A 23,737-nucleotide genomic window follows, 5' to 3' on the forward strand; every position below is an offset into this window, starting at 1 on the left:
TTTGCATTTGGCTAGGGTCAGTGTCACTACTGGTAGCATGAGGCCATACCTGGACCCTACAGAGGTTGCACAGGCAGTCCAACTCCTCCAGGATGGCACATCAATACGTGCCATTGCCAGAAGGTTTGCTGTGTCTCCCAGCACAATCTCAAGAGCATGGAGGAGATTCCAGGAGACGAGAGCACGGAGGAGATTCCAGGAGACGAGAGCACGGAGGAGATTCCAGGAGACGAGAGCACGGAGGTGATTCCAGGAGAAGAGAGCACGGAGGAGATTCTAGGAGAAGAGAGCACAGAGGAGATTCCAGGAGAAGAGAGCACGGAGGAGATTCTAGGAGAAGAGAGCACAGAGGAGATTCCAGGAGACAGGCAGTTACTCTAAGAGAGCTGGACATGGCCAAAGAAGTTTCTTAACCCACCAGCAGAACTGTATCTGCTCCTTTGTGCAAGGAGGAACAGGATGAGCACTGCCAGAGCCTGACAAAATGACCTCCAGCAGGCCACTGGTGTGTATGTCTCTGATCAAACAATCAGAAACAGACTTTATGATAGTGGCCTGAGGGCTTGACATCCTCTAGTGGGCCCTGTGCTCACTGCCTGGCACCATAGAGCTCCATTGGAATTTGCCATTGAACATTAGAATTGGCAGGTCCACCACTGGCACCCTGTGCTTTTCACAGATGAGAGCAGGTTCCCCCTGAGCACATGTGACAGACATGAAAGGTTCTGGAGAACATTCTGCTGCCTGTAACATCATTTAGCATGACCGTTTTGGTGGTGGGTCAGTGATGGTCTGAGGAGGCATATCCATGGAGGGATGCACAGACCTCTACAGGCTAAACAATGGCACCCTGACTGCCATTAGGTAACAAGATGAAATCATTGGACCCATTGTCAGACCCTACACTGGTGCAGTGAGTCCTGGGTTCCTCCTGGTGCAGTGGGTCCTGGGTTCCTCCTGGTGCATGACAATGCCCAGCCTCATGTGGCAAAAGTGTACAGGAAGTTTCTGGAGGATGAAGGAATTAATACCACTGAATGGCCCCCATGCTGGCCTGACCTAAATCCAATAGAACACCTCTGGGATGTGATGTTTCAGTCCATCTGATGCCACCCTGTTGCACCTCAGACTGTCCAGGAGCACTGTGATGCCCTGGTCCAGATCTGGGAGAAAATCCCCCAGGACACCATCTTCCATCTCATTAGGAGCATGGCCCAACATTGTCAGGCATGCATACAAGCACTTGGGGGCCATACAAACTACTGAGGACCATTCTGAGTTGCTGCAATTACATTTCGGTAAAATGGATTCGCCTGCTGTATCATTTTTTTCTTGATTTTTGGGGTGTTTTTGTTTTTAGTCCTCTGTAGGTCAATAATTTTCATTTCCATCAAATGATGGGGCATCCTTACATTCCTAACACATTATCCAGTCCATATCAGTATAGAGATCCAGCAGCAGATTTGTCCCCATTGAGATATGATGAGTTATCAAAGTCTTCCTTTAATTTTTTGTAGCAGTGCATAACATAAATTTAAGATTTGGGTAGCTGAGATGTGATCAGTAGAAATATGTAATTGTAGATCTAGATTAATTCCATGTTATTTCAGATCAGTATTCAGTAATCAGTCAGACACATATGTTCTCAATTAGCATCTGAAAGGACAGAGCATCTTCTAGGCTGGAGGTGACACCTAGATGTCAATAAAATATTGTCACCTATGTAGCCAGAGTTTGCCACTTTCTTGAACCTAGAAGAAGAATCCTAGTCATTTTGGCTACAAGAGTCAGCAGGAGACCGTGAGAAGGCTCTGAAGTGTTTGTCAGCTTTGATTTATATCCACAAATCAAAGGAATTTATTTCATCTCTCATAAAAGCTAAAATATTTGTTGCAGAGGGATGAAAATACTTCTTTCTGTTTGGATACACTGTAGGCTACATCTGCATGTAAAACTGTATTTGTAGCCCCTGTGGAATCCCAGAGAAACACAAAATGGTTCTATGGTGCCTAATTGAGACAGCTGAACAGCGATTGGTACTGTTCTGTTCAGACTAACACACTGGTGTTGGAAATTCTATCCCTGACCAAGTGATCCAAACCATTCCTGGCCCATTCAGCTCTGGGCACTTCAGAACCCAGAACATCCTGTGGTACAGGAACACCCCCCAGGGTTGATTGGCCAAGGGCTAATGTGCAGCCCACATCCATATTTTAATAAATTGAGGACCCTGAGAAATGGACGGGGTGATTCGTACGGAGCCGGTTCCATGTGACTGGTGAATCACAGACTTTCTCTGACTTGCTCCAGTCACAGGATAAATCTTGGTAAAAGTTCTATTTCTGGTTTTATTCCCTTTTATTTTATTGTGAATAGCCAATTGTGTGCATTTTTGTATTTTCTGCAACTTTTTTTTTCTTTGTACATATTTAATGCATTACCCACTTTCGGGATATTACATCATAAAATGAATAAGTGACTTCTGCGTACTAAGCTCGGGCTCATATCTCCGGAGAGATTGTTGTATTGTAGAGTCTATGTGCTCGGTCTAAGTTCATTGCCAATCTGTATGCAATTGCACTGTGTGTTGGCAGATTGTCTGCAGATTGTAACATAGCAGATCTGCCAGACGGAGAGCTCTGTGTGTGTGTAGTGGACCAGCAGACGAGTCTGTGGACAAACTGTTGGTTGGTGGGAAGCTATCGTTTGTTGTGTGTCTGGTGTGGGGGGTGTGTGGACAGTGGAAGAGTGATTAACACCGGGGTTCTAGCTTGTTGGATAGCTGGAGGATTCCTAGAAGGGTGTGCCAATTGGTAGACTGCTCCTCAACCCTTCGTGTGCACCAGATTGTATATAAGATTTGTATCTGCCTGTGTGTGGTCAGCCAGCTGGCGTAGAGTCTCCCTCTAGTGTTGGCCAGAGGTAGTGCGGGCTGTGAAAGGGTATCCTGACCAGTCTTATATGCTCAAAGTCCTCATTCCCTCTTTACCCCAAGTCACGGGCTGACCATGCCTTGGTTAGCTAGTCATTGTGGGTGTGTGCTTTATCTGTGACACAGTGTATAATCCATGATGTGGGACTTCTCTTGTCCTCATTACATTGGAGGACAGAAACTCTTCCATTGTGATAGAATAAATATAAATCAGCACACGTATATATATAAAATCCTCAGAAATCCCTTAAAGTCATATCAATATCCTTCCCCTGAAGTACTAATAAAATATATATTCATTGACTTAAACCCAAAAACCCACAGATCCTTGTTGACAAAGTCCGGAAGAGACGAAACGCGTCCAGGGCACGTGACGTTCCCAGAAGTGCTGCGGCAGCCATTTTGGATTCTGGAATCCCTGTGTGTTGGAGGCTGGAGAGTAACGGTGCACTTCAGGTGTCCCCCAGAGCTACAAAGTGATAGTGCTGGATAGGAGTAGCAAGGGGGAATTATCTGGTGATCGGGAGACCCTCTACACACGGAAAGGGGATCGTATACTGGGCATGAGGAATTTGATGCTGTCTTGCTGATCTTATCGTTTTTATATGTAAGTGGCTACAATAAATGTTATATATGATTATAATTCACATACTGATTCCTGGTCTGTTTGTGAGGTCCTGAGGAACAAGAGGATACCAATCTAAGGACACTCTGTACATATGTGGTTGATTACAAGCTGGAATCTGTTTGTTTTAGGGTAATTATGCACTTTATATATAGTTTGCAGTGATATTTATTAATTTTCTTTTCACATGAGTGCTGTGACACTGGAGTGTTTTTTTGCATGATACACGTGTGGCACTTTAGTTCTGGGATTTAAAAGGTAATATACTATGTTGAGATTTTGTTTTTTGAGGTATTTGAAGAGCACCTGTGATTGATTTCCATCTTCTTCTGTGGAGTAGGAAGCGTCTTCCTATCAAGAAATTGATCTTTGTTTGGACACATTATTTGGACTCTTTGCATATTGGAACTTTATTTTATTTTTGTTCTTTTATATATATTTTATATTTTTTATTTTTGGGTAATCTCTTTGGGTCTTGATTTTTTCACTATAATTGTGGGTTTTTGGGTTTAAGTCAATGAATATATGTTTCTTCCATTGTGATGTTTATTCCCAAGCTCTCACAGAATCCCTCAGCTTGGAATAATGGAATAATGGTCCCTGTGTCTGCAGAAACGTAGAGAATACTTCCATATACCGCGTCTCTTCATCTTGTTCATCCTTCTTGTTGGCAGAACAATGATATCTCAGCTAGACTAGAGGATGTGGGGACCACCACGGGATTATTTGGTGTTTGTAATCACCCCCCCCCCCCTTGTTCCTGCACTGAGGGGTCCCGGCTTCCATTCCTTCTCTATACACAGAACTAAATACTTCAGTTGGGGAGAAGTTTGTCCCTTGTGGGACTTGAGACCTGAAAATGACCCTTGTCTATTATTTGGTTTAAAAACTCCCATGGAAAACGATGAAAATATGATCTTCCTCATAGAAATTCTAACAAAATGCAACATTTTCCATTTTAGGTCAAAAATCATTTTAAATTGTTTCCCATCACACAGAAGGAATGTACATGCTTTGTCACTGAGTGGATTGCTAGACAAATGTTTTTATCAATAGACCCCTAAATGTCAGGAGATATACTGTATTCTATTATATTGTATTGTATTATGTTATGTTAAATTATATAAAGACGGGAACAGATTCAAACATGATAGTTCAATCAAAATATGAAATATAAATATACATATAAAGTGCTTAAAAGGTGAAAATCTAATAAAGTGCTTGAATGGTGAAGAATCACTACGATGTGATCGGAATATATAAAGTCTATTTGAAAAACACGGTGATCCACCTTAACTCAATGTTCCTCCACCTCAAAAATCGTATGGATGGCCGCTCTCCTCCTACCATGGACCTATGAATGAATACAGATCAACCAAGCCTGGTAATTCCGATGCTCTAGATGTCAGCAGATGACAGGCACCACCTTCCATAATAATGTAAAACGGAATTCTTCTCAGATGATAGAAGCAGTAACATAGCGATTTGCATTTCAAAACTCCCGCTCTGTAAAAAGCTGGTAATTATGTCACTAGGCTCCGCCGCCACGCGTTACACCACCAACCACGTGGCTTCGTCAGGGAAAAGCCCGTATATGCATCTAGGTAACCATGACTACTATTCCTGCTTCATTCTGTAGAGCCTGCAACATCCCACAGCTACATTCCAGCACATAAACTCCCCCTTCTGTCTTGTATGTAATACAATCTCTCATTAAATCACCTTTATTTGTACTTATTGCTTTAAAATTAGTTATTTTCTGTTTAATCCCTTTAGTTCTTGTACATCCATAGCATTTTTTGCATGGGACAAATCCTTTACCCGTGAAGAAAGAAAACTCACTTTTCTTAGGGGGATTCACCACATTTTTAACTATATTTATCAAAATATTTACCAACCCAACCAAAGTTTGTATATAGAGAGCCCCAAGGTTGTGTGACCGCATAGCTAAAAATGTGTTGAATCCCCCTAAGAAAAGTGAGTTTTCTTTCTTCACAGGTAAAGGAATATTTTGTTTTTTAATTGTATTGCTTTTTACCTGTTTACTGACTAGATTGGATATATGTCAGGTATTCTATTTCTCTGGGGTTAGGAACCTTTCTTATACATGTCTGTTACAGACCCCATGGTGCCGGGAAGCGTCTATGTGCTCTTCCTAATTGGAAGACTCCCCCCACTGCTATGCTTTGGTGGAGACTCTTCCAGTCCTTGACCTTGTGTCTGGGTTATTTGGTGTTTTACAGTTTTATGCTGCATATTGTTGTTTTACCACTTGAACTGACGATAGCCATTTTCTGGGTGTCTTTTGTCTCTCCCCTATTTCTTCCTTATTTTTTTATTGTTTTTTATTGAGGGTCATCTTGAGAATTTTTATTTGGTTATGGATTCTTGATCTCCCCTACGGGGGGATGTGTGGGTCTCTCCATCGCTGTCTTGCATTTTTCTATGTCCACCTTAAGACCTAATAGTGTTGTTGTTCCCTTACTCTCCCATAATGTGCAGGTTTGGGATCCCCTCTAAGCATCTCAAGGTTTTTTCTCGTTATAAGTTCCTCGGAGCTGATATACAGTAGGTGCTCTGCAGGAAACCCATTTTGTCTCCTCTTTCACACCACGGTGTATTCATAGAGATTTCCCTGTGTGCTTTTTTGCTAATGCATCTGGGAAAAAACAAGGGGTAGCGCTCTGTTTGGCCCAGCGGTTATCATTTACTGAATCTAAAGTGATACGAGACAAGGAAGGGCGATATCTATTGGTTAAAGGCCACTTGGGGGGAGACTTAGTGACTTTCCTGATTTACTACACCCCTAATGTGAATCAATTAGCCTTTTTTCGATCCCTGTTTCAATCTTTAGCTCCGCAACTGGAAGGTGATGTAATTTTAGTGGGGGATTTGAATTTGGCTTTAGATCAAAGGCTTGATAAATCTCATGTGACCAAACTTGTGTCCCCCCAAAACAAAGTCACAAATTTGCTCAACTTTTATATCGCTATAATTTGGTGGATGCATGGAGAGAGGCCAATCCTACTTCTAGAGACTACTCTCATTTCTCTAGAGCTCACAACCGGTATTCACGTATAGACCACATCTTTCTCCCTATGGAGTTGCTGCCTAAGTTGTGTTCGGCTAAAATTGTATGGACACCCTGGTTAGATCATGACTCGGTGATGCTAACAATCTCCAATTTAACTGCCAATCTGGCCAAGTCACACTGGCAATTGAATGAGTCCCTTCTTAGCAATGAGTCAACTCGCCTTGAAGTGGTGGAGCATTTGAACTCTTACTTTACCATTAGTACAGCGGAAGACATGACCCCGGCTATTAACTGGGCAGCTCATAAAGCTTCTATCAGAGGTTTTTTTTATCCAACAAGTCTCTAGACTAAAGTGATCTCATGAAGAGTTGATTTCTGCCAAAACTAAGGAATACGAGGCTTTACTGGCCCAACATAAAATTTCTCCAACCCCGGACTTGTTACTTAAGGTAGAACAGGCTCGTTTGGAGCTTAATCTTTGTCTCACCACAAAACTGGAAAATGATGGAGGAATCATAACTTCTTCACATGGCGAGACAAACCGGATTCTAAACTTTACCCTAAACATACTTACTGGGCGCTTCCTAAGCTTAGGCTTCCTGGAGGTCACATCTCACAGGATCCTCAGAAATCCTTCAGGAATTTAATACGTTTTATTCTACCTTATATAGTCCACCCCAGTTTGTTGAGCCTTCCATACTTCAAGATTTTTTAGGACTCTTGCATCTCTCTTCCCTTGTGGACGCCCTGTCAGGAATGGACTTGCCAATAATGGTGGGACTCACCTGCCTTGTGGGCTGCAGTACCAGGGCTGGCCAGCGGGTGCTCTCAGCAATCAGAGACTCACCCCTGCAGTCAGCCAAACACCTGAAGCTGATTGCAGGGGTTGTATTTAAGGAATGACCAGACTCACAGTCAAGGCCTTGGTGTGTGCTTCTATGGGCCCCTGTATCTTGTATCCTGTATTCCTGTTCCTGTTTCTGTCTGACTTCTTGCCGACCCTGCCTGATCCTGACCTCTGCTGACTTCTGCTTGATCCCTGGCTTGTAACCCTGACCATTCTCTGCCTGACCCTCTGCACCGCGCTGCCTGTGAGTTACTGAACCCAGATTGTGACCCCGACCACTCTCCCACCTGTTCCTGGTACTCCATTTTGCCCATTTGCTACTGACCTGGCCTGCCTGACGACTCTTGCATTGTATGTATTGTTATCTGTGGGTGGTTTGGTTTGGTTTGTTTGCACTGTGTTTATGTTTAGTTTTGCACTGCGTCTTGTATTGTTAGTCTTAATAAATTATATTGTTTATACCATATCTGAAGCCTGCGTTTCCCTGTGTCAGTCCACACACCTCTGGTCATACCTAGAATCCTGACACGCCCACAGGGAACTTATGGAACGACCTATAACTAGTAGGGAACTTGGTAAAGTTATTAAAATGCTAACATCACATAAGTCCCCGGGCCCCGACGGTTTACCAAATGTTTACTATAAAACCTTCTCTGACCATCTTCTCCCCCATATGGCTCTTTACTTCAGTTCCTTGAGAGAAGACGGGTGATTCCTTTAGATGAAAATAAAGCAGATATTAGTGTTATTCCTAAACCTAATAAATATGTGACTGATATCCTTAATTATCGGCCTATTTTGCTAATAAATTGCGACCTGAAAATATTGACAAAACTTTTGGCCCTGCGTCTTAATTCCTTTTTGGCGCAGTATGTTCACAAAGACCAATCAGGTCTGATTGCCAAACGTTAGATCAGATTTGAAGGTCCGTAGCTTTGATTTCTGCTGTTCGCTCTAATTGGGATGCCCCACTTTCTTGGGAATTGCTGATTCTTTCTTTGGACCTCCATAAAGCTTTTGATAGCTTAACTTGAGAATATTTGTTTACTGTTTTGCGAGCTTTTGGATTTTGTGCTGCGTTTCTTGTGCTTTTGAAGTCATTATATAACACCCCCTCAGGTCAAGTGTCCATTAGAAGTTACAGATCCCCTGTGTTCCAAATTCGACGTGGCACTAGACAGGGTTGCCCACTCTCCCCACTGCTTTTTGCTTTGGCAATAGAACCCTTAGCTATGGCGATCCGCTCTCATGCCAGAATCCATGGGGTCCTCTGTGGTCATCAGAAACATAAATGCTCTTTATTTGCTGATGATGTTCTCATGTATGTTACATCCCCTCTGGCCACTTTACTTAATCTATTGTCTCTCTTGAGTCACTTCTCTGAACTTTCTGGGCTGACTCTAAATTCTCATAAAACGTTAGCCCTTAATGTTTTGTTACCTTCTTCAATGGAGCAACGGCTTCAAACTCTATGACTTTCAGCAACTCCTTACCCTATTTGGGGGTTAATTTGATGGCCTCAATTGAGACCCTATTATACCAAGCGAACTATCCCCCTCTTTTCAAATGACTTCCGGAAGATCTTCATCGTTGGGCTGCTTACTCTATATCTTGGTTTGGCAGGATCAGCTCTATTAAAATGACCTTTTTAACTCGAATATTATACTTCTTTTGGACCTTACCGGTACCATTTCTGAGACGCGAGCTGCGGCTCCTACAGGCAGAGGTGCTTCGTTTTGTGTGGAACGATAGAAGATATTATACATAAATTTTCAGATATAATCAAATTGCCACTTTTATCTACTTGAAAATTGTTTTACTAGATGGAGCGCCCATTCTTACCAGTTTTGAACTTTCCTGTCAGCGTACAAATCTCTCTAGAGGCCGTATTTGTGTGGTGTACATCCTTCTTGCTGATCCAAACTGTAACTCCCCTATATGGATCAATGGGAACGGGACCTGAATGTTAGTTATGATCTATCTGCTTGGCAAGACATAGCCCTGGAATTATCTAAAGATTCCATCATTACTACCTGAATTGAAGCAAACTATAAAACTATTGCGATGGTACCGGGTCCCAACTCGGACGGCGAGGACCATCCTTCTGCCTCACCAATGTGCTTTCAGTGTTGCAGCCAGATGGGTTCCATGTTCCACGTTTGGTGGCAATGTCTGATAGTTACTAGATTTTGGATCTGCATGTTTAACCTTATCTATAGGGTGATGGGGGTTAATGTTCGTAAGGTCCCGGAAATGGCCTCTTCCATAAATTTCCACTTACAGTACCAAAAAAGACCCTTAACCACTTGCTGATCGCAGATAGCCGAATGACGGCTTTACTTCAGTCGGCTGGTTCTGGGAGGGCATCATATGATGCCCTCCCACTCGCTCTCGGAGCACGCACTCTGCGATCCCCATGATTGCTGTGTTCTATGGACACAGCTGATCACATGATGTGGTAAAAGGCCAATCACAGCGGCCTTTTAGCACGTGATCAGCCATGTCCAATGACACAGCAGATCACCGGGAAATGCAGTTGTTAGTTATTGGCTGCACTTTCCTCACACTGTCACAGCATGAGGAAAGTACTGCTGATAACCAGCAATTTTCAGAGGAGGGATCAGCACTGATGATCAGTGACCTGATGATCAGTGCCAAGCAGTGCCAGTCACCTGTGCCCTGCAGTTCCGCCCACAAGTGCCCAGAAGTGCTAACCACCTGTGCCCATCAGTGTCCACCATTGATGCCCAGCAGTGCCACCCATCAGTGCTCAGCAGTTCCATCAGTCAGTGCCACCCATCAGTGTCACCTCTCAGTGCCTATGAGTGCTTCCTATCAGTGCCCAACATTGTTGCATATCAGTGCATCATCATCAGTGCCGCCTATAAGTTCTGCCTATCTGTGCCACCTCATCAGTGCCCATCAGTGCTGTCCATCAGTGCTGCCTATCATTGCTGCACATCAGTGCTGCCTATCAGTGCAGTCTCATCAGCACACATCAGTGAAGGAGAAAAATTAACTGTTTGCAAAATTTTATAATAGAAACAAAAAAAACCCTTTTTTTTCAAAATGTGTGCTTTTTTTGTTTATAGCTCAAAAAATAAAACCCCCAGCGGTGAGTAAATAACATCAAAAGAAAACTCTTTTTGTGTGAAAAAAATGGTAGAAGTTTCATATGGGTACAGTGTTGCATGACCGTGCAATTGTCATTCAAAGTGCGACAGTGCTGAAAGCTGAAAATTGGCCTGGGCAGGAAGGGGATAGAACTGCCCGGTAGGCGAGGGGTTAAGTGTCTTACTTCTATGCTGTTAGCAGCGAGAATCACTATTGCTGAATATTAGAAGAGATCAATTATTCCGCTTCAATATGTTCACAACAAATGAGATTGGATCCTGATTAACGACAGACTCACCTGTGTTTTACATCATAATACCAACATGTGTGATAAAACGTGGGATCCGTGGAGTCCATACATCTCCGTGCCCTAGTACATCCTGATTTGGCTCTCTTCTCCTCTCCTCTCTTCTCCTCTCCTCTCCCCTCCCCTCCCCTCCCCTCTCCTCCCCTCCCCTCCCCTCCCCTCCCCTCTCCTCTCCTCCTCCTCCCCTCTCCTCTCCTCCTCCTCCTCCCCTCTCCTCTCCTCTCCTCCTCTCTCTTCTCCTCTCCTCTCTTCTCTTCTCCTCTCCTCCTCTCCCCTCCCCTCTCCTCCCCCCTTCCTCTCTCCTCCCCTCTCCTCCCCCTCTCCTCTCATTACTGTTACCCTCTTTTCTTCCTTTCTGCTGTCTCTTATATTTTCCCATGTTCTGGTGCTAGTGTAGTTCCATGTTGTATGTGTTGTGCACTATGTGTGGTGTGTATGATGAATGCTCTGTGTGATCCATATGTCTCCTATTATTGCTTCCCCTGTACAAGGTGGACTTAATGCTGGGAATGTTCTATGTGACGTCTCCAGTCATTATTGCACACATTTCCTGCTTCCCTGCGGGATGTCTGTTGTTTATTCATCCGCCTGTTTGTTGGGGAGATTTCATACCTTATAAGATGACACTTGTCTGTTACATTTTCTGTAACTTCAAACATTTTAATAAAAATATTGGAAAATAAATAGTTGGTTGCATAAGAGATAGATTTATTTTTTCTCAGATTTGTTTTTAGTTATTTTTCATCTTTCATGGAAACCACAGGAATGGATATTTTAATGTTTCTCGGGGCTGCACTTCCTCTGAGATCCACAAGGTGGTGATCTCACTTCTATCCAGAAAGGAAGTTATTATAGAACACAGACAGGAAGTGATGTCAGGCAGAGACAGGAAGTGATGTCAGGCAGAGACAGGAAGTCATCTGGAATAAAGACAAGACGTTCCATACCATATGAAGTGGTGAGTAGATGGTGGAAGTGGCAGCAGAGGAGGTAATAAGATGTTATGTTCTATTTACACCCAGTAACCCCCCAATCATGTCCGTCCTCTTCCTCCATAGTCATGTCCATCCTCTTCCTCCATAATCATGTCTGTCCTCTTCCTCCATTGTCACGTCCGTCCTCTTCCTCCATAGTCACGTCCGTCCTCTTCCTCCATAGTCACGTCCGTCCTCTTCCTCCATAGTCACGTCCGTCCTCTTCCTCCATAGTCACGTCAGTCCTCTTCCTCCATAGTCATGTCCGTCCTCTTCTTCCATAGTCACGTCCGTCCTCTTCTTCCATAGTCACGTCCGTCCTCTTCCTCCATGAACCCAGATGAACCCCTTCAGGGGCAGAACATTCCCCCACTTCCGGGGCCAGAACATTTTCCTCATTGTGGAGATAAATTCTAGTAATATGGTCCTCTAAACAAACAGCACTGACAATAAATTGAGAAGACAAGGACCATCCTGACCATACATGGCCTACAAAGGACAATGATGACACTACACAGGCAGCCAATGGGCAATCATTATTATTATTATACAGGATTTATATCAGTTTGCTCAGTGCTGTACAAAATGAAGGAAGACATTACAGTTACAATACAATTTGGTACCAGAGGAAACAGAGGGCCCTGATCCTGAGAGCTTACAATCTAGGAGGAAGGGTTGAGTGATACAAAAGGTAATAGCTGTGGGGGGAGGAGCTGATGGAGGAAATAAATGGCAGTTTACTAAGTAGAAGCAGGATAGGTTTCTTTAAAGAGGTTTTCAGGGATCGTCTAAAGGTGGATAGATTGGGAGACAGCCGGACAGATTGTGGTAGGGAGTTGCATAGGATTGGAGAAGCTCAGGAGAAGTCCTGGAGGCGAGCATGGGAGGAGGTGACATGGTAAGTAGAAAGTAGAAGGTCTTGGGAGGATTGAAGAGAGCGGTTTGGTTGATATTTTGAGGCCAGGTTGGTGATGCAGCGGAGGGCAGAGTTGTGGATGGCTTTGTAAGTTGTTATTATTTTGGGTATATTTCGTTGGGTGAGTGGAAGCCAGTGGAGGGATTGGCAGAGAGGGGTAGCAGACAGTGAACAGTTGGTACACTACACAGGCAGCCAATGGGCAATCATTGCAATATGCAGCTAACACAATGATGGAGTGCCGGGGTCAGGAGTATGGAGCATAGAGCCCCTTACATTGCTGCTCAGGAGGAAGAAAACATTCCCCAGCCGGCCATGAAGAATATGTTCCATCATTGGTGTCAGAGGGAGGGAAATTCTGATGGAAGTAGAGGAGCTGAGGGGTCTCTCAGGGGTTACTGAGGATGGAAAACATTGGGGCCCCTGAGAGAGTAGTGGAGTTCAAAGGCTTTTAGGGGGTAGAGTAGCTGAAGGAATCTGGGTCTTTGATAGGGTTGGCGGGGAGCAGGGCTCTGAGGAAAGAAAAGTTTGTCAGGCTCAGGGGGACTCTGAGGTAGGGAGGGGGCTCCTGGTCTCTGATTGTCCTCTTACCTGCACTTAGTTTCCAGACCTCCTTACAGAACTCCTACCAGGAAAGGAAGACAACCTTCACCTTCTTACCATCTCACCGGTCAAATAATGTATTCCAAGATACCAAGTGGAATGAAGAAGGACAATCCTTCACCCCTTGGTGGGCACTTATTGTTAGAGGTCTGTTGGTGCATTATTGACTAAAAGGTAGTCAGGGATCAGTGCTGAACATCTTCAGGAGACACTCCAATACCTTCCCATGACACAGGCTCTGGCAGTGCCCGGTGCTGGAATTCAGAGCCCCAGGAACCCACCACCACTCTGTACAATGTCCTGGATACTACAGTATATTTGGTAACCAAACCCCTCCCACCTGCTGTCCTCCTTCTACCCACACTACGCTGTCATTGGAGGGAAGAGACAGAATTATCCTGATTAGCCAGGAAAAGTCATCACGTTCCCCTTCCTGGACATCATAATGAGCCGACATTGACCTCACAGCACTGCCTCAGAGCAAACAAGTCATAGGAAGGATCGTATTTATCATTCCTTGTCTGCAGATCTAATACTCATCAAAACCAGTTCAGAGACCAAACAAACCCAAAAGAGAAAAGGGGATTTCTGATCTGGATGGACAAGAGGGTCCCGGGACCTCAAATATGCATCAAACACTAAACAGTCCAAACTAAATGTCTTCCCATGGGGGGAGTAGTTCTTCCCTGTCCAGCAACCCACCTATTCCCCCCTCACATCCACATCCTATTATTGTGTGACCAATACCATCCAAATCATTCTTACTTTCATTTCCCAAAGTTATCCGTCTACAAGGAGACCTGTATAGATCACATGATGGCACCAATGAGGATGGAGGAGGACCGGAGTCACATGACTGAGAAGATACTAAACCTCACCCTGGAGATCATCTACCTGCTGACCGGAGAGGTGAGGAGGATTCTGGGAGGTCACATGACATCACTCTCATCTCTATAATACACGGACCTGACCGGAGAGGTGAGGAGGATTCTGGGAGGTCACATGACATCACTCTTATCTCTATTAATAAAAACACAGACCTGACCGGAGAGGTGAGGAGGATTCTGGGAGGTCACATGACATCACTCTTATCTCTATTAATAAAACACAGACCTGACCGGAGAGGGGAGGAGGATTCTGGGAGGTCACATGACATCACTCTTATCTCTATTAATAAAACACAGACCTGACCGGAGAGGTGAGGAGGATTTTGGGAGGTCACATAACATCACTCTCATCTCTATTAATAAAACACAGACCTGACTGGAGAGGTGAGGAGGATTCTGGGAGGTCACATGACATCACTCTTATCTCTATTAATAAAAACGCAGACCTGACTGGAGAGGTGAGGAGGATTCTGGGAGTCTAACATGATATTCCTCTTGGTTCCTCAATACAGAGATTTCCTCTTCTGAAGTCAGGTGATCATATGACCATCACAGTGCCTCCATGTGACTCCCTAAACCCTGAGAGACACAACATGCAGAAGATTCTAGAAGTCACCAAGAAGATGATGGAGCTGCTGACAGGAGAGGTGAGCGGTGCCGGGAATTCTGGGACATTCTCCAGTAACAGACAAGGGATGTGTCTGGATGGTGACTGTATCATTGTGTGTGTCAGGTTCCTATAAGGTGTCAGGGTGTCACTGTCTATTTCTCCATGGAGGAGTGGGAGTATTTAGAAGGACACAAGGATCTCTACAAGGACGTCATGATGGACAATCAGCCGCCCCTCACATCACCGGGTAAGAGGAGACTTTATTGTAAAGGAGAGAGCAGTACGGAGGATCCACCTAGATCCCCCATCATCTGATAAACACATAGAAACAATGGATTCAGTCAGTGTGTGTGTTTCCTACAGATGGATCCAGTCATGGGAACCCACCAGAGAGATGTCCCCGTCCTCTGTATTCCCGGGATTCCACACAGGAAGGTCACACCATCCCTCACTATTACAAGGTCGGTGGGATGGAGCATTTAGAACATGAACTTGTAAAGATGATGTGTGGATTGTTTATGTGACCTTACATTTACAGATGATATTTTCTCTCATTTCCTTGATTTAGAGTGGAGATCCAATCGATATAGAATTTGAGGTGAAAGCAGAAGAAGAAGAGGCGTATGTGAGGGATGATCAGCAGTCTATGGAGGAGGATGGAATAACGGGGACATTTATAGAGGAGGACACTCCTACAGAGATCAGCACAGGTGGGTCATGAACACTAAATCCATTCCTCCACCCATACTGCTCACTGATTGGTCCAGAGTAGGGCGGGGACTGGGTGATATCAGCCTGTAATCCCCTGGTCACTTTCCTGAGCTGTGTTCCCCGTCCTGTATTCCTGGATTTCTCTCGGATAATCTTCCTTCTCTGTGCTGCAGACACAATTTATGTATCTAGACTGGATTTATGGAGGTTCTGGGGTTCAGCTGGAGGCAAAAATGTTGATGTTCAACATATGTGTTGGATGACCTGGGACATGTGTATTGGGTCTTCTACCATGTATCAGATCTAGTAAAATCTCTGCCAGAGCAATTCTCCCAGGGTTTCTTACTCTTTTATTTCCTGGCTGTGCCGGGTGGAGGGATATGTCTGTATAGTCTCAGACCCAAGTCACTGAGTGCAGTCTCAGGAGATGGGAGGCAGCGGTGTGGGATCTCTGCAACTTGTCTACAGTAAACATTTAATCTTCCACTGATTACTGGATACCAATATTATGAGTTATGAACATTACACTGTTTAATTTATATTGTACGTTACATCCTCCTGACCCCTGCACTATATACTCTGTTGTACATTACATACTCCTGACCCCTGCACTATATACTCTATGTTGTACATTACATACTCCTGACCCCTGCACTATATACTCTATGTTGTGCATTACATACTCCTGACCCCTGCACTATATACTCTATGTTGTACATTACATACTCCTGACCCCTGCACTATATACTCTATGTTGTACATTACATACTCCTGACCCCTGCACTATATACTCTATGTTGTACATTACATACTCCTGACCCCTGCACTATATACTCTGTGTTGTACATTACATACTCCTGACCCCTGCACTATATACTCTGTGTTGTACATTACATACTCCTGACCCCTGCACTATATACTCTGTTGTACATTACATACTCCTGACCCCTGCACTATATACTCTATGTTGTACATTACATACTCCTGACTCCTGCACTATATACTCTATGTTGTACATTACATACTCCTGACCCCTGCACTATATACTCTATGTTGTACATTACATACTCCTGACCCCTGCACTATATACTCTGTGTTGTACATTACATACTCCTGACCCCTGCACTATATACTCTGTTGTACATTACATACTCCTGACCCCTGCACTATATACTCTATGTTGTACATTACATACTCCTGACCCCTGCACTATATACTTTGTTGTACATTACATACTCCTGACCCCTGCACTATATACTCTATGTTGTACATTCCATAGTCCTGACTTCTGCTCTCCTCCTCCCCCCACTGCTATATATACACATAATATGAATTCTCTTTTGTTACACCCATTTCCTACCAGCTGGACATTTTATATCGGATGATGTGATTGGAGCACAGACTTTTACATGGTGATAATAATGTGATAACATCCTCCAACTTTGGACCCTTAAACAGAAAGTGATAATGAGGGAGGAGTCAATAGCCCAATGATGGTGGTCTTCAGGATCAGTCCAGTCTTCATCTTGGTTGTTCTCCCCCCATCCTCACTCTCTGACCTCTGGTGGGGCTCAGCCCCGCTGTTTTTCATGACTAAATCATGGACTAAATAAGGAAGTGCAGTACTTCTTGTGTTGGGAAGATGGCGATGAGTGATAGAGGGGGTGGGGACCCTTGTCCTATAATCCCCTCATCACTGTCCCTCCTATAAAAGACAGTTCTGGTTGTTTCCTCACTCTCTGACTAAGGTCCATGAATAAAGAAATGACCTGGTAGGAGATCAGAGGAGCCATTTCCTAGTTCCCTTGAGGGTGGAATTGTAAGCTCCTCAGAGACCAAGCTGCCTGATGTGGGCGGAGTCCTGGTTTGGGGGAACCAATTAGCTCCTGTCAGTAATCCTCTTTGTATTTTAGCCAATGGTCGGGAGATGAAGAAAACCTCCGAGGATTGTCTCACTTTGTCTCCATACGGGAAAGTAGAAGATGAGGACATCACACAGTATAGTCCAGGAGAAAACCCGGCTCCCTCCAATGTCCATCCGGCACCACCCAGTGTAGATGGACCATCAGATTCCTCGTATCCTGAGGAACCTCAGACTGTGCAGGACCGGGCCGGCCTTCCAACAGGGAAGAGCTTCTCCTGTACTGAGTGCGGGAAGAGGTTCTGTTCTACATACCATGTTAATGTGCATAAAAGATCTCACACGGGGGAGAAGCCATATTCCTGTCCTGTGTGTGGGAAATGTTTTTCACGAAAATCTTATCTTTACATACATCAGAGATCTCACACGGGGGAGAAGCCATATTCCTGTCCTGAGTGCGGGAAAAGTTTTTCACAGAAGTCCAGTCTTTACACACATCAGAGATCTCACACGGGGGAGAAGCCATATTCCTGTCCTGAGTGTGGGAAAAGTTTTTCACAGAAGTCCAGTCTTTACACACATCAGAGATCTCACACGGGGGAGAAGCCGTATTCCTGTCCTGAGTGCGGGAAAAGTTTTTCAGAGAAGGCCAGTCTTTACAAACATCAAAGATCTCACACAGGGGAGAAGCCATATTCCTGTACTGTGTGTGGGAAATGTTTTTCACAGAAGTCCAGTCTTTACACACATCAAAGATCTCACACGGGGGAGAAGCCGTATTCTTGTCCTGAGTGTGAAAAATGTTTTTCAGATAAGTCCAGTCTTCACAGACATCAGCGATGTCACACGAGGGAAAAGCCATATTCCTGTCCTGAGTGTGGGAAATGTTTTTCAGAGAAGTCCAATCTTTACACACACCAGAGATCTCACACGGGGGAGAAGCCGTATTCCTGTCCTGAGTGCGGGAAATGTTTTTCAGACAAGTCTAGTCTTCACACACATCAGAGATCTCACACAGGGGAGAAGCCGTATTCCTGTCCTGAGTGTGGGAAATGTTTTTCAGACAAGTCTAGTCTTCACACACATCAGAGATGTCACACAGGGGAGAAGCCGCATTCCTGTCCTGAGTGCGGGAAATGTTTTTCAGACAAGTCTAGTCTTCACACACATCAGAGATGTCACACAGGGGAGAAGCCGTATTCCTGTCCTGAGTGCGGGAAATGTTTTTCACAGAGGTCCAGTCTTTCCAAACATCAGAGATCTCACATGGGGAGAAGCCACTTTCCTGTCCTGAGTGAGGGAAATGTTCCTCACTGATGTCCTGTCTTCCTGTACATCAGGGGTCCCACACAACCCTGGAGGTGTATTAGTGTCCTGAGTGTGGGAAATGTCTTCTAGATGAATGTTGCTGGACATCCCAGCTCTCATGTGGGGAAGAAGCACACCCTGATATACACCTCAGATATACTCCATGGCTGATCTTCATCATGGAAGAAACAGTTGATAAGGAGATGAGAGGCCCCCAAAGACATGGATGAAGTGCAGTAAATGTCGGGGTGCAGAGTGGTCAGTAGATCCTGGAAATGAAGGACACAACTTCAGCCCTTCTTGGGTGTCGGAGTTGCGTTTCCTGATAATGATATAGCGGGTTACAGAGCTAGAAGCCGGGAGAGCCCAGATCTCGTTATCGGGGAACTTTACACAGACAACAAGAACTTCTGAAGTTGATGTCCTTCATTTCAAGGCTCTACAGAACAGTGGTGACCCCGAAGCATCTCTCTGTCTTCAGTCCATCCTTCTCCCATCCCCCAACAGGAGGGAAGGAAAACTCCGCCCCAAACTAGGGGGGAACTTTCCTCTCATTATTTCCCTTGGCTTCTGTGTGGGTTTGGGTGGTTGGAGGAGTGCGGCACGAGAGGGAACACAGCTTGTTGTTCTATGTCTACATATGGGGTCTGGGTAGAGGGGATCCACCGGAAAATATTTCTACTCTTTGATTTTGTGCAAATCGTTTCTGTTTTCACTTTGAAGGGCGATATTATGTGTGGTTTGTAAAAGGGATTGGCCCAATAGATACCGCCCCACTTAGAGAATAGATGAACTACTATGACCAGCATTCATTCAGCCAAGTCACATGTTGGGATCTTTTCTACAATACTTTGTTATAATAATGGAACACGTTGTGTATTGTATTGTACACCAATAATAATGACTCCGCCCCCACATTCCAGACAAGGGATCTTCCTGACCAATCAGATTCCTTCCTTTGTTATTTCCTGATTCTATGATTACAATCTTGTTAGAAGTAAAACTATAAAAAAGAATTTATTGAGTGAAAAGAATTGTGTGTGTCGGGGCCATGATGGGGATCTTTGGGGCCCAAACATTTCTCACAGGAGACACTTTACAAGCCTTTACAGGTCATCCAGTCTCTGGTTCACCATGAATAATGGCCCAGAGTGCAGGGGTCAGGAGACTACTTCATACAGCCCTGCAAACAACGTGCAGTGGTCAGGAGTTACATCCCAGAGTACAGAGTGCAGTGGTCAGGAGTATGTGATTTCCATCCCAGAGTACAGAGTGTAGTGGTCAGGAGTATGTGATTTACATCCCAGAGTACAGAGTGTAGTGGTCAGGAGTATGTGATTTACATCCCAGAGTACAGAGTGTAGTGGTCAGGAGTATATGATTTCCATCCCAGAGTGTAGTGGTCAGGAGTATGTGATTTACATCCCAGAGTACAGAGTGTAGTGGTCAGGAGTATGTGATTTACATCCCAGAGTACAGAGTGTAGTGGTCAGGAGTATGTGGTTTACATCCCAGAGTCCAGTGGTCAGGAGTATGTGATTTACATCCCAGAGTACAGAGTGCAGTGGTCAGGAGTATGTGATTTCCATCCCAGAGTACAGAGTGCAGTGGTCAGGAGTATGTGATTTCCATCCCAGAGTACAGAGTGTAGTGGTCAGGTTTATATCTTAGGTCTGTGTACAGAGTGCAATGTTCAGGAGTATATCATATACAGCCCTGTGTATAGAGTGCAGTGGTCAGGACTATATTATATACAGCCCTGTGTACAGAGTGCAGTGGTCAGGACTATATCATATACAGCCCTGTGTAGAGTGCAGTGGTCAGGAGTATATAATATACAGCCCTGTGTGCAGAGTGCAGTGGTCAAGAGTATATCATATACAGCCCTGTGTACAGAGTGCAGTGGTCAGTGTTATATTTTAGGCCTGTGTATAGAGTGCAGTGGTCAGGAGTATGTCATATACAGCCCTGTGTAGAGTGCAGTGGTCAGGAGTATATCATATACAGCCCTGTGTACAGAGTGCAGTGGTCAGGAGTATATCATATACAGCCCTGTGTACAGAGCACAGTGGCCATGGATATATCATATACAGCCCTGTGTACAGAGTGCAGTGGCCATGAATATATCATATACAGCACTGTGTACAGAGTGCAGTGGATAGGAACATGTCATAAACTGCCCTGTGTATAGAGTGGAGTGGTCAGGAGTATATCATATAAAGCCCTGTGTACAGAGCGCAGTGGTCAGGAACATGTCATATACTGCCCTGTATATATTGTGCAGTGGTCAGGAGGATGTCATATACTGCCCAGCATGCAGAGTACAATGGTCAGGATGTTGTGGTATACAGCCCGGTATACAGAGTACACTGGTGAGGAATATAAACCCTTGTAAGGAATGCAGGTATCCAGCGACAGCAGGGATGACCAGATCGGAGGGCTATGCCTAAGAAATGTGGAATAATACGGAGTAGGAGGAGTGTGATTACAGGGGGTGTAAAGTCAGGAGGTTTGTTACCTCCATGCATTCTATATATGAAGGTAAATACCCTTCTCTGTACAGCAGCCCCCCCAATACTCACCTGAGCCCCATCCTGATCCAGCAATGTGCACAAGATCCTCAGCAGTCTGGGGACTCTCCCTCCTCATTGGCTGAGGCAGGAGCAGGGGCCATTGGCTCCTGCTGCTGTCAATCACATCCAGTGAGCCAAGGAGGAGGGAGAGGGGACTCTGTGGACACAGAGCAGTGGCTCGCTCTCAAACCTGCTTGGATGCCCCTGTGATGGATATGGTAAAATGCCTATTTGGTTTCCTGTTGAATATTTACATTTTTCTATACATATCTACTTTTATACTTTTTATTTTTCTAAATGCTTTGTATGAATATATATATATATGTGTGTATATCTTTTCCCTGCTGGGCTTTGTGGTACTTTAAGAAATCCTTGCTCAAAAAATGGCTGCTTGGCAATCCCTCCCATCGAGTGAACTTGAAGAACAAAAATATTTTCTTTCCAAGATAACACCTAAGAGGAGATCACCACGAGCCCTGAAGGAAGTTTGCCTTGTATGGACATGACCAATTAGAAGCGTATACGTAGCCCAGTAACACTGCTCACCACCCTTGCATTATCTTGCATATATAAACTCACTTTTTCATTCCAATAAACTAGAAGTTTTCACAGACTAAACGTGTGTCAGTGTGGCTTTCTTCATATGTGTGCACTAAAGAGCTAGCATGATTAATTAGGACAGGAACAGATAATCATCGGACACTTAGTCCGGACTAAATTACTCCCATAACAAGATGCTTGCTGTGGGGGCACTCAACAGGAGGGAGGGGCCAGGAGCACCTGTGGGGGACCCGAGAAGAGGAGGATCCAGGCTGCTCTGTGCAAACCCATCACACACAGCAGTAAGTATGACATGTTTGTTTTAAAAGAAAAAAAATGTTGCCTTTACAATCGCTTTAAGTGGAGTTTACTAATGGACATGACACCCTCCGACACCCACAGACCATAAACAAAGCAAAAGTGACAAATAAATGTGACAGCAAATAACCAACCCAACAACCTGACTATAATACACTGTGTACAATGGAGGGAAGCTGACATACACCGGGCAGACCCGGGACTGGGAATCGGGAGCAGAGATGGGGGAACAGGATGCAGGAAACCAGAATCAGGGGAAAGTATACAAGATACAGGACGCAGGATCCAGCAGGGAAGCGGCTCACAGGCAGAACACTGAGGCACTGATGAAAACTACAGGGGGATTATATACCTTCCCAGCAGCCAGCATCAGGTGGAGCCTCATTACTGACATCTTCTGTCTGCTGGGAGACAAAGCAATGTCTCCTCTCTACTTCCTCCTGAATCACCTCTCACCCAGAGCTTGCTGTTTGTACCTGACATCACTTCCTGTCTGTACCTGACATCACTTCCTGTATGTACCAAACATCATTTCCCATGTGTACCTGACATCACTTCTCATGTGTACCTGGCATCACTTTCTGTCTGTACCTGACATCACTTACCGTCTATACCTGACATCACTTCCCATCTATACCTGACATCACTTCCCGTCTGTACCTGACATCACTTCCCATCTGTACCTGACATCACTTCCCATCTGTACCTGTCATCACTTTCTGTCTGTAACTGGTATCACTTCCTGTCTGTACCTGACATCACTTCCTGTCTGGGTAGAAGGGTGCTCACCATGTGGTGGAGCTCAGAGGAACTGCAGCTCTAAGAAATGTCTCATAGTTTGAACCTTGTTGTTGTTTCCAAGTGTTCTGGAATGTTCATGTCCATGACTTGTTGTTTCCAGGACTCTTCAGAGTGGCAGTGAGGTGATGACTCTGGAACACTCTCTGTGTTCCATCACCAGGCACTGCAATTATACCTGACTGGTGGGAACCGTCATCTCCTATCCTACAGTGAAAGTATAATTGTGACATCAGCAGAGAGGCAGAGGGAGGGTGGGATCAGGTAAGTACCACCACTGACCACCAATGCTGGGCTGGGGGTACACTTTATTCTCACTGACACCAACAATGGCATTTGTTTTATCTCACTGACACCAACAATGAAGCTTATTTTATCTCAGTGACACCAACAATGGGACTTATTTTATCTCACTGACACCAACAATGGGACTTATTTTATCTCACTGACACCAACAATGGAACTTATTTTATCTCACTGACACCAACAATGGGGCTTATTTATCTCATTGACACCAACAATGGGGCTTATTTTATATCACTGACACCAACAATGGGGCTTATTTATCTCACTGACACCAATGATGGATGTCAAGGAAACCATGCCCACTGTGACTGGGTAACTGCAGTGAGATCCTTGATTGGTGGAGAATGAATGAGAGTGGAGCTTTCTCTGAATTCTCATCTGCTGTATTTTTAACTGAAATTGTACCTTTCATAAATCATTGCACTAATATTGTGTAAAATAATAAAACTCATAAAACATCAGAACTACTAACA

At 44.5% G+C, this 23,737-nt stretch overlaps 1 protein-coding gene across 1 annotated transcript in view; it reads left to right on the plus strand.

Moving 5' to 3' along the window:
• The window catches only part of LOC149468128 (uncharacterized), a 126,926-nt gene that overhangs the window by 5,417 nt on the left and 97,772 nt on the right, over window positions 1-23,737 (plus strand). The window contains exon 2 of the mRNA XM_089670605.1: window positions 17,764-18,197. Coding sequence (XP_089526731.1) covers window positions 17,764-18,197 — 434 coding nt within the window. The remainder of the gene's footprint in view (window positions 1-17,763; window positions 18,198-23,737) is intronic.

Source organism: Staurois parvus, unplaced genomic scaffold, assembly GCF_062004578.1.
Source record: "Staurois parvus isolate SC_StPar_1 unplaced genomic scaffold, SC_StPar_1.0 ptg000092l, whole genome shotgun sequence".
In the NCBI taxonomy this organism is placed as follows: domain Eukaryota; kingdom Metazoa; phylum Chordata; class Amphibia; order Anura; family Ranidae; genus Staurois; species Staurois parvus.